A 12,293-nucleotide genomic window follows, 5' to 3' on the forward strand; every position below is an offset into this window, starting at 1 on the left:
TTAGCTGTCATAAGGCACAGGATCACATGCCACAAATTGAACACGTCATCATTTGGGTTGTTTGTTTTCATGGTTGCAATTGATTGTTTACCCATCTTGACTCATAAATATTCATAACTATTTGTATTGGGAGGGAAATTATTATTAATAACTTAGAGATGAGTAGCAGAACCACACCACATGCCATGCAGCTATAAGGCCCCAGGTGCAGTCCCTGACATCTCCAGTTAGGTAGATAAGCTGAGAAAGACCTCTGCCTGAGACCCCAGAGAACCTACACTAGATAGACGAGTGGGCTAGATGAGCCAGCCGTCTGACTTGGTATGAGGCAGTTCATTTATATCTTCACAAAGGTCCAAATGAAAAACTTGGTAGTGAGCATAGCATCGCCTTATAGCATATAGTGCATAGAAATTCTGAGACTGGTTTGTATGTAGAGTTGAGGGCAGATAACATGAACAGATGATTTGTTGAAATTGATGTATTGTCTCTATATTGTCAGCATGTAGAAGAAGGTGGCCCTGCAAGTGAGGCTGGTCTGAGAGAAGGGGACTTGATAACCCATGTGAATGGAGAGCCTGTACATGGACTGGTTCATACTGAAGTGGTGGAGTTGGTCTTGAAGGTAAAGATGGAGTATACACACGTGCTGTGCGACAAGTGCAATGTGCATAAACATAAATACTTAATAAAAAAAGGGATGCTTACCCCAAGGAGGTTCTCCTGGAGTATCCCTTTGTGTCATATTGGTGTCTGACCATTTATTTCCCCAGACTTTGCTTTATCTTGCTGATGATTTTAATCTATGTTGCTTTTGTATGTTGCTCTTTGTATGCTGTTCATTAGTTTTAATTATTTTATTTGTATTTTGATTACTATATTGTACACTGTTCCTGAAGATTGGTTTTGAGAGGCAGGGTAAAAGTTTCAAGGAGTCTTGCGTTGTTAAGGCTTCTGCAATACAGAGCCTAGCATATTGTACTAGAAAAATAGAGGCAGATGAACCAAAACCATTAATAGCAGCATTACTAAAACATGAATCCTTTTTCACCATAAGGAACATGCTATTTGAATTATTCTTCTAATTTTTAAGCTGCAAAACACTCTTATTGCTCTCATTGTAGATTGAAAACTATTTTTTTAAGCATTTTGCTCTGATTTGTCTTAAGGCTTTTCCACATGGTAAATGTGAAATGATTTCTTTGATTTGGAAGGTCCAAATGCTTCTCTTCAGGGTAGTGCTTCTGATTCATTTTCCTAACACTCAGACTGTAATATAGCATTTGGAGTGCTTTCTGGAATACAATTTCACAAGTAGATTAGTGCCTGTGACACCACAGAAGTTGCAAGCCTTCCTATGCTATGGAGCAGCAGTGGAGTTCAGTTGACAAAGAAGGAACTTGCATGAGAAATGCAAGGAGCAAATGCACTTTGAACCTGTTGCCTGAATGGGGAGTAATTTGAATAAATATTTCTTTAGAGCAGGGATGGGGAACTGTGACCCTCCTGTTGTTGTAGGACTCTTAACCTCCCATCCACCATGGTCAATAGTGAAAGATGATAGGAATTGGTCCAACAACATATGGCAGTCCACAGGTAATCCATCCATGCTTTAGAAGAGGAAGGAATACCAAAGAGAAAACCAAGTAGAAGTGCTGGAGTTGGGAAATGCTGCTTGAAATAATTTCTAGCATGAAGCTGCTGGACATGTTGTAATTTTGATTGTCTTCTGGTTACCTTAACAAATTTATGTTGCATAATGGGAATCACAGTGTTGAAACTATTTGGAGCTGTCCTTCAACTAGAAAAAATGTTGCTTAATTAGTTGAAAAACCTGTGACTCAAGAAGACCTTCTAGCAGCATTTTCTAAAGACAAAATGAATAAATACATATTGGAGAAGAAACAGAATTACAGAGGCTAATTTAAGCCACACAGTGGTAGACTGGCATTTCCCCTAGCATTAGCATTCAGCTCAACCAAAATACTCATGAGAGATAAAGAGATAAGTAAAATGTGTGTGTGTGTGTTTTCTTGTTGGCAGAGTGGAAATAAAGTGTCCATATCTACTACACCTTTTGAGAACACATCAATTAAAGTGGGGCCAGCTCGGAAGGCCAGCTATAAATCAAAGATGGCAAGGAGGAACAAGAAAAGCAAAACAAAAGATGGACAGGAAAGGTTAGTGATGCTTTCTCTTAGGAAATGAAATTATGCTCTGATAGCAGTTGCCAAGGAAAATTGCAGAAATATCTTCTGCCAGTGAATGTTCTATATCACAAGAATTACACAGTGAGAAACGATTTTAGTAAGCTATGGGTTGCACCCAGAGTTCCGTAAGTGAAGTTCCTGCTTATGAACAGGGTGGTCTCAGAATTGCCTCCATCTGCACCTTCTAAAAATCTACTCTGGATTCCTGTAGGGTCCTCTGCATGGGAATAGCACAGGGTAGGGTTGCAGGGAGGAAGGGAAACCGGCAAAATTTGCCCACCCCCCTGCACCTTGTCTACAGAAGTCTCTGCTGGATCCAAGTTTTTGCTGGGGAAAGATGCATATCAAAGATGCTGATCCTATTTGTTTTTACAAATAATGATAGTATTCGCTTTCACTTTCTCAGTAAGAAGAAGAGCTCTCTGTTCAGGAAGATTACCAAGCAGGCTTCTCTGCTTCACACCAGCAGGAGTTTGTCTTCTCTCAACCGTTCTCTGTCATCTGGAGAGAGTGTTCCTGGTTCACCTACTCACAACCTCTCCCCTCGTTCACCAACACAGAGTTACCGATCTACTCCTGAGTCTGCACATTCAGGTAAAAGGGGAAGCAGGGAGTAGAGAGTGGCAGACCTTAAGCAAATCTTTTGGACTTGGTAGTAAAAATGTAGAATTTTCTCAGCCTGAGGGGCACAAGGAGACATGTCTTACAAACTATCAGGGTTCCCAAAGTTAAGCATGAACCTCTTGGAAGAGGTGAAAGGGTTTGATTGCTGTAACGTGAATTCTCTCACTGTGTTGTGGCCAAGCACCAAAAATTGTAATGTGGTGTAGAAAATAGTGGGCGAAAGCAGCACAATCGAGACAGGGTGTAGCTGACTGATATTTTCTGTTGCAGTGGACCACAACTGCCTAAATTCAACTCCACCTTTGCCAGATTGCAGTAGCCAACTTATTTCAAATGTGATGCATGTATTATAGCAGTTCCTAATGTTTCTCAATGTATTTCCATACTTTTTTTAATACCCTACTTTTTTATGTTCACAGTTGGTGGAAACTCTTCTCAGAGCAGTTCACCTAGTTCGAGTGTTCCCAACTCCCCTGCTAGTTCGGGACATATCCGACCCAGCTCTTTGCATGGACTAGCACCAAAGCTTCAGCGGCAATATCGATCTCCACGACGTAAATCTGCAGGGAACATTCCTCTCTCGCCACTAGCTCACACTCCCTCGCCAACCCCACAGTCTACGTCACCTCAGCGCTCCCCTTCTCCTTTGCCAGGGCATTCAGTTGGCAGTTCAGGCATCATGCAATCATTTCCTGTCAAGTTGCACTCCTCCCCACCTCTTGTCCGACAGATTTCAAGGCCCAAGAGTGCTGAGCCGCCAAGATCCCCTTTGCTGAAGAGAGTCCAGTCAGCTGAAAAACTTACCTCCTCTCTCTCTTCAGAAAAAAAGATGTCGTCTTCGCGCAAGCATAGCTTGGACATCTCCCATTCAGAATTCAAAAAGGAGATGCTCCAGAGAGATCCTGGCCTCCAAAGTTGGCAGGAATCCATGAGTGAAACAACTGGAGGCAAAGTTGGACTTGCAGTAAAAGGGACCCTGCAGAAACCTTCTTCCAGAAAACTGGGACCTATTCGGCACGATAGGGTGGAGCGAAGGGAGTCTCTACAGAAGCAGGAGGCCATCACAGAAGTAGATTCTTCTGAAGATGAAACTGACGAAGGATCAGAAGATAGTCAAGATGGGAAGAAAATGGTCAGGCCAGCCTTCAGTAGAGACCACCAAGTTTCTGATCCTTTCTCCGAGGATATGAAGCGTTCTTCCAAGTTGGAAAGCAAAGACAGTATGGAGGATGATGCGTTTCTTCCTGAGGAACCAAAAACTGTCAGTTTGCAGAAAGGGGCAGATCAACACAAACCAAAGGATGTTGCAAGGACACCACTGGCCGGTATAGATGAGTCACAATCTGAAGTTTGTGCGAGAACTTCTCCTATTGAAAAATTTGGTGACTGTGAAGCAGTTAAGATAACAGATTCTGAAACCCAATTAGAGTCAGGACAAGGCAATACTCTCAAACTTGCTAATCAGAAATGTGCCTGTTTCGAAGATGCTGAGGACCCTAAACAAACTCTGATTATCCAGGAAAGCAAAGACTGCCCAGAGCAGGTGAAGTGCCTACCAGTGAGATATCTGCAGCTCGGTCAAGGTGACTGTTCAGGGCTGGCAAGTGGCAAAGATAACCTGAAGGAATTTGCTTCTACAGAAACTTCTTATATGTTGTCTCATGATATTATGCCTTTGTTAGCACTTTCTTCTTCTACTTGCACAACTAGCACAGGCTCTCATCCACTAATAAGCCAAATGGACTGCAAAGATGCACCTCTGAAACAGGAAGCCCAGTCTGTCAAGGAAAGCACCAGTATTTCGAACCTGACAAGCAGTGGCAAAACATCTTCACAAAGGTCTCCTGATGCCGAAGAATCACAAGGTTTGTCATCTGCAGCATTAGTTTCAAAACACAAAAGTCATACAAGTGATACAAACTTAAGTTGTACTATAGGAAGACCAAGTCTCACACTTGATGCAGCAGCTGAAAATGGAAAATCAGTTTGCCCAGCTCCTTTAGCAATAGGTGCAAAAGGCATGTTGGGCCCAGGAAATATTAACGTATCTGGCTCAAGAGAACTAGAAAGAACAAGAGAAGAGTTCCCCCCGAAGGAACTGTTTCATATGAAAGAGAGTATGCCAAAGGAAGAAATGCAGGAAACACTAAAGGAAGGCCCAGGCCCAGTAACAGCCAAACCTTTCAGCATAGGTAGTCTCATTAAAATATGTGGTTCCCATATTGGGTCCGAAAGCCTAGCAGAGTCTTTGGAGCCAGAGTGTTCAGTGGGAGCAAAAGAGAAGCCAGGGACTGGTAATTCTAAGGTACCTGAAATTTTGGAGGACAGGTGGCAATTGCCTCCACCTGAAAAACAAGCAGATGGCACAGCAAGGCAGAGCACAGGGGTTTCATCTGGACCAGATTCTAGCCAGAATTCCAAAAAGGAAACTGCTCTGATGCCAGGAGAAATCGGAGAGGCTGGAGGTCAATCACAAACAAGAGACTTCCTGTTGTCAGATGGTGACGTCGTGAAAAAAACATAGCAACATATCTACATTCAGAAGCAAAGACAACATTAGTAGAACACAAATATAAAACACAAAACTTGTGCAATTTTTTTTGTTGATTTGTGTTTTCACACTCTTGCCTTTTTCATTCTTGCAATTCTATTTTTGTACTCAGCGTTTGATGCCTCTTAGCAGGATATCTTTAAAGCAAGATTTAAAAAATGATTTCCAAACTCTCCCCCCCCCCCCAACATTTTTGGCCCTAAATTTGAAGCATTCTGTTAAATATCTATTTTCTTTCAAAATTCCAGGGAATTACATTTGCCAAATTAGACCGCTCACTTGGAAGTGGCACATTTTGAGCACAAATTCCAAATTTCAGTCCTTGTTTCCAAAATTTTAGGTCACGTATTTTAAGTTGGCAAGGATTAAAATAAACACTTTTGATGGCAGACTGTTCTGAATCATTATGCCACCTCACATATTTTCTTACATATCATAGATGTCCAATTTATGTATATCTGTGAGGAAACCTTGTGTCAGCTTGTGCAATGGGGCAATACCCTCCTTTTAAAAAGAACGTTAAGCAAAACGTCAAAATAAAATATTTAGTTTATCTTTGATTTTTTTTAAAAAAAGGCTTTGATTTAAAAGAAGATTACTTCTTTTTCTCCCTTTTTAGAATATTTAATCCTTTTTGCTCAAAGTAGTCAGTAACCTCAAAAGAGGCACATGGCGCTTCAGTTAGGCTAACTCAGGAGTAAGGGGCCTGTAGGCTTTCACTGTAATTGCTAACTATAACTCCCATCATCCCTGAGTATTGGCCATGCTGGCTAGGGCTGATGGGAATTGCAGTCCAGTAACACCTGGAGGCCACAGGTTTCCCACCCCTGCTTTAGCAACCTAAGCTAATTTACTTTACTGACATGTTGCTGTGAGAGGCAAACATTTGGGACTATCACATCCCCAGTCTTATGGAGCTATCTTGATTGTTGTGGACGAAAGTTAAAATCCAGTGAAGTGTTCTCATTTGACTTTGTGAGTGAGAGAAGTGATCTTCATTGATTCATCAGGAGGCAGCTAAGACCAAACTGTGTCTAAGTGAAATGGTCCCGTTAGCATTAGTGTCTCTTTCCCAAGTGTAAGTAGGTAATTCAGTAAATTGACCCTTCAGTCATATAGAAAGTTTATTATAATTCAACCTTCCCTTCCATTGTTTAATCCACCTACTATCTTTCTTAAATGTCTATATTTTCTAAGTAACCTTTTGAATGTTTTTGAAAGTTCAACATCAGTTGGTGCTTTTTGCTTAAAGACATCTGAGTCTATGATACTGCACTGATACATACAGTATAGCACTAGCTGCAGCATTTCAAGTATATTACTTATTGAATCTAATTACAGTTTATAGGCAAAAGTAACTGTTTCCATAAACTCCACAATACTTACAGCCTTGCCTAACAGAATGCATCTGTATGTGTCTGTGTGAGCAGAAAAAGTAATTATTTGCATAGTCTGCTGTTCTACCTACAGAGGTGATCACATGTTGACTAATAGCTTTCCAGGGCAAGCACTGCAATTCATTACAGCACAGCTTTATTTCTCAGCCAGGTTTCTGATATGAAGGCTCTTCCTGCACCATTTCTCCTTACAGAGCCTACATGTACTTTTTGACTAGGAATATGCTCTTAAATCCTTAATTTATTATAATCTCATTTCAAGTCTTGCCCAAACTCCCTGATTCTCCCCACTACATACCCAATTATTTGGTTTTAGTTTTGGACCAATTTATTTTTGATTTGGGGTTTTCTTTATATTAGCGTGTGTGTGTGTGTGTGTGTGTGTGTGTGTGTGTGTGTGTGTTGTAATGCTGCAGAAAGATCCATTGGCTTTCTCATATAGAACTTGAAGCGTCAGTACTCAAAACTTCAATAGTAGTTCCCCACAATGATTTAAGATCTGCCAATCTCTTTAATCCTGCCACCAGTGCACAATAGCTAAATTTATGCATTAACATTTTTAAAATAAACCATTAGGCTTTCGTCCATCCAGCCACACCTTTATCTTACCAGCCTTTCCTATCACTTTGCTGTGTTGCCCTCAGAACAGAGGCAACTGGGGCCTCAGTGAATACATACATTCAGAGAAAGGGAATTGATGGCATAGCCACTCAGAAATGCACATTAACTTGAATAATGTAAAAATATTAAATGCATTGAATTACCCTGTGTGAATTTGAGCCCCGGGGATGAATAATGTAGCTTCAAACATACCTTGTAGCATCTGTTTACGCAAAGGCAGCCAAAGGATTTATATCTCTAGTTTAGCCAAATAAAGCATATTGGGCCACCTCATTTCTGTATAGATGCCACTTAGTTATTACCTTTTTATGTATTCATTCTACCATTACCAGGAAACCTATGTAATTGTTAAAGCCTGCAGAAGCCTTCATTTTTCATGTTACTTGATATATTCCTGTAACTGTTGTCCCACTTCAGTAAAAATGATTGGCCACAAAAAATCATTGCAACGAAACCACATGGCAGTAAATCAGATTTATTCTTTGGACATCTAATATATATATATTGAAGAGTTCAGACAATCATGATGTTTCTGAGGGAAAAATTTAAGGCCTTAGGCTTAATATTTTTAAGTGCTTATCAGGAGGCAGCATGTGATGAGAGTTGAACTGATGTTGCCATGTTGAGGAGACAGGTGTTTGCATAACTATAGTCTAGTTAAGCCACTATATGTATACTGTGTTGATCCAGTTAGCTGAGACTGATCTCCATGATGTTCCATGAATGGGGGTGATTGGACAACTTTGTTTAGGCATGCAATATACACAGTCCCCTTAGCAAGTTGCTTTCCCACTTTCTCTTATTTTTGTTTGGTGTCTAGAATTTCAACTTTAGTTTCCTTCATACAGCCTTTAAACCTTTCAATATCCAGCTGGTGCATTTCTCAGCAATATTTCACACCATTATATGGTGCATCTAAAACCATCAACTAGATATTAAGTGTAAATATTAGACTTTCGCCTTGCCTAAAAACCACTCCTGGGGAACAGTGCCTAAGACTTTTTGGTGTTTGTTATGCTACGGAAGAATACTCAACATAGACAGGGTAAAAGGAATGACCTGTGGGGCTTTTTTCCCCTCATTAGCACTGAATTAAGGTGTTCTTTGGGGGTTTTGTTTGTTTCTTCCTGTGGGGAGGATTGTGTCTTTCTCCAGTTTTCTCTTACTGGACATGAAGGATGATGCCGTACTTCTAGTGGGTGATTTTACAGCTGTGTGTGTGTTTACATTGTGTTTTGGTTTTTGTTATTCTGGAGGCTGTGAGCCCACCTTTCAAGATGGGCTTCAATTTCAAGTTGGTGCCAATCAGCACCTGACTAGCAGAAACATAATGTTGGGATATAAGTGTTTTTAGAAACTTGAACAATTGCCACATAATAGAGGTGCAATAATTTTTATTCCTGTTGTACCTGCATGTTGATGTTCAAATACTCCTGAAATACACTTCATTTTTTTTACATAAACCCGTGTCCATTTCTTAATTATTTCTCTTCAGAGGTTTTCCTGTGATACGTTGCATTAATCCTGTGTTTCACTTGATCCATGCTGAGTGTCCTGCAACAACCCTAATGGGCTTTGGTACAGTGGTTCAGTTCACATGTTGTAGCAAACTATACTTAATGGTTTACTGTAAACACAAAGATTGCTTCCACTTAGTTCCTCCCCTAGTGGGAGCTACAAACCACAATCCCTGGCTTAGCATTATGCCTGAGCCAGTGAATTCCCCCTCTCCCAAGCCAAGAAGAAACCTTTGTTTCACATCATGGTTTGTTTGGAGCAAAACAAATGTAGTACTATGCCAGGTATTGTGATTCATTAGTCCCTCTTAACTGTTTTATGATATGCAAATGCAACCAATGGGTGGATGCATATAAGACTTGCCAGTTGATAATGTACTTCAGTGTTCATGTCAACTGCTTCTTGATACTGTAGACTGCGTGCCAGTGTTATATGTACTGTGGTAATTTACCACTTGGTAAGTGGTCACCTGCATTCACTCCTGTTCTTCCATGAAATCTAGTTGTTTCATCATAACATAGTTCAATATACCAGCAGCCTGGGAAGATGGCCACGGGTGGTGGGTGCAGTTTTATTTGAGCAGTCATCCTATGCCTTCCTACCACTAATATGCAACATATTTCCGTACAAGTAATATGCTTGGGCATCATGTAAAATGAGCTCTGCGATTCTATAGTCTTGTTCCATAGACAGCCAGACACATGTACTCACATAAGAAATAAATGTAGAGCTATAAAAACCTTAAGAGAGGGCAGTGCCTGGGAGCTATCACCCTCTCTCCATTGTGTTCCTGCAGCAAAGGCTTAGACCGCTGTGCAACAATTTAGCCCCTGCCACATTCCATTCCTGCACCTCATGAGGGAAAACGAACTGTTTACTCAAGAGAGGAGGGAGTCAACAGCTATTCCTCTCCGTACAATGCTGAAATGAAGTTACAGCTTTCAGCAGACACCATCATCTTACGAAGTAAGCCAGCTGTTTGTTCTGGATGTAAAACAACTGGGGACCAGGGCCTTTACATTGCTTTAAATCATGTTTTATAGTTATTCCCTGCCCCGCCCCCAAAGAATTATGGGCACTGTGTTTTGTTAAGGGTTGCTGGGAATTGTAAATTGGTGAAGGATAAACTACAGTGTCTAGAATTCTTTGGGGGAGACACACATGCGGTTCAAATGTGGTCAAAGGGGAGGGGGGCATGTGGTTCAAATGTGGTCAAAAGGTATCCTGCGTACGCAGCCACAGACGTAGGCTAACGACCACCTTAAGCACAAGGGGCTGATTCCAAGCTGCTCTAGGAGGCAGGTGGTCCCTCCTCCCAATATTAGCTCTTGGCTCACCAATGGCATGGCTTGCATATTTTTCACCACATAGAAAGGCCTTCACACTGCTGTTTGTTTCTTTATACACACCTATCCTGCAACTCCTGAGGGGAATTGAGATCTGTTTGCTCAGAAGAGGAAAGGCTAAGGGCTTCAATAGGCCAGGCCTGCCTCTGTAAGGCACTGGGGTAGCCACACTGCTCATGACAGCCCTGAGGTTAAAAAAGGCGGGAAAGCAGGAGAGGCCTATAGCACCTTGATGGGACATAGCTCTAGTTGCTGCTTGAGGCTGTGTTACATCTGCTGAGGTGAGGGATGCAGTGATGGCTGCCACTATGATGGAGATTATGATCACTGTCACCTGGGAACTAGGCCACATTTCAGAAGGTAAGGAAAAGGAGCAAAAACCACACAGTAGAAAAAATAATATTATCCAATTTGCTTCAGATAACTCTGGTCCTTCCTTAGGGAAACTATAATTTTTAAAAAAATATACCGTATTTTCCTGTCTATATTTTGGGGGACTCAGATTTAAGAAAATGAGGGAAGATGTATCCATGTATAAGATGCTTCCTAATTTTTTACATTATTTTTAAGGGGGAAAACCTAGTCATACACGGAAAAATAGTAATTACCCAAACTGAATACTGTATAAAGAAGCTCTTCATAAACAATATGTAAATATCATGATCATCTTAGAAAGAACCACTATTCAAAAGAAAATATACAAGTGTAAATATTTTAAGAATATTTGTTCTTTTGACTATCATAAAAACAGAATACATATGTGTATATGCAATAACAAAGGTAGGTTACTTGCTCAAATAGACATTCAATATTTTGTCATACCTGCACTACTACACCAAATGGAAATCAAGCGTAGCTGTTGACACTGCAAAATGTCATGGGATGTGGCAGAGTTAGGCAAATCATGGGTTGCTAGGTTAAGCAGGGCAGCCTAAGGACATTTTTTTTGCCTAAAACAAAGATGGTGTGTGGCTTCCGCCTTCCACATGCACAAAATGATTGGTAGTTGAATCTTGGGGGGTGGGGTGTCCTTTTAATTGCACATGCATTATGAATTCCATTAATTATGGTATTAGGGAGGCTACATGCAATCCTACTTTCAATATTCTGCGCGTGAATTTTTTTTCAGAGTGAACATACTGCATGTCACATAGCTTCCTGCTAAAATATTGTAATTTTTCATAGCACAAATATTCCTGTTGTTGTTGTTTTGGTTCCACTTTGCTGCATTATAGCCACAAAAGTACATCTCCAGGCAGAAATAATGTAACATTGAGGAAGGATCGTGGAACAACTAATAAGTGATGTGTGGATGGTCCCATATAGATCTGCACCCAGAGTGGTTGCTTCACTCTGCTTAATGGTAGGGCTGGCCTTGCTGAGCAGCTGATTTGCTTTCCTCCCAGACCAGAAGGCAAGTATGTGAGAGAAGATGTGCTTGCAAGCCTTTTTCACTTCAGCTTTCCTGCTCTTCATGTACCGTATTTTTCGCTCTATAACACGCACCCGACCATAACACGCACATAGTTTTTAGAGGAGGAAAATAAGAAAAAAAATATTCTAAACGAAACAGTGGATGTATGATTTTTGTGGTTAATGCTGTGGCCACAGACACGTGATCTGATGGTGAGTTTGGGGTAGCCCAATGCAAAAATCCTGAAGATCCATGTGGATCCATGCTTTGTAACCACGTTTTTGCACCACTGCGGCCCCAGGCAACAGTGGGTGCGTGATTTTTTTGGTGCAAGCTGTAGCCATGGACATGCTATGTGATCTGATGGTGAATCTGGAGTGACCCAGTGCAAAAATCCTGAGGATCCATGTGGATCCGTGCTTTGTAACCACGTTTTAAGTAGGGAGGGAAGGAAAAGCACTCAAGGGACAAGGAACACGCGTGGGGTGGGTGGAGAAGGATGCTGTTAATAATGCAGAAGAGGGGTATAAGATGAGAAGCAAGCAGGCTCTGCTTCTCTCCCTCCTCACTGAAAAACTTTGCTGCTTTTTAGCGAGCTGAGTTGGGAGGAGA

General features: G+C 41.1%; 1 protein-coding gene across 1 annotated transcript in view; it reads left to right on the plus strand.

Annotated features, from left to right (window-relative positions):
• The window catches only part of MAST2 (microtubule associated serine/threonine kinase 2), a 154,940-nt gene extending 146,074 nt beyond the window's left edge, over positions 1–8,866 (plus strand). Inside the window, exons 27-30 of the mRNA XM_079980215.1 lie at positions 503–625; positions 2,044–2,180; positions 2,617–2,804; positions 3,254–8,866. Of these exons, the coding sequence (XP_079836341.1) occupies positions 503–625; positions 2,044–2,180; positions 2,617–2,804; positions 3,254–5,358 (2,553 nt within the window). The 3' untranslated portion in view covers positions 5,359–8,866. The remainder of the gene's footprint in view (positions 1–502; positions 626–2,043; positions 2,181–2,616; positions 2,805–3,253) is intronic.
• Positions 8,867–12,293: the final 3,427 nt, after the last annotated feature.

The sequence above is a fragment of the Podarcis cretensis genome, assembly GCF_951804945.1.
Source record: "Podarcis cretensis genome assembly, chromosome: 6".
Lineage (NCBI taxonomy): Eukaryota > Metazoa > Chordata > Lepidosauria > Squamata > Lacertidae > Podarcis > Podarcis cretensis.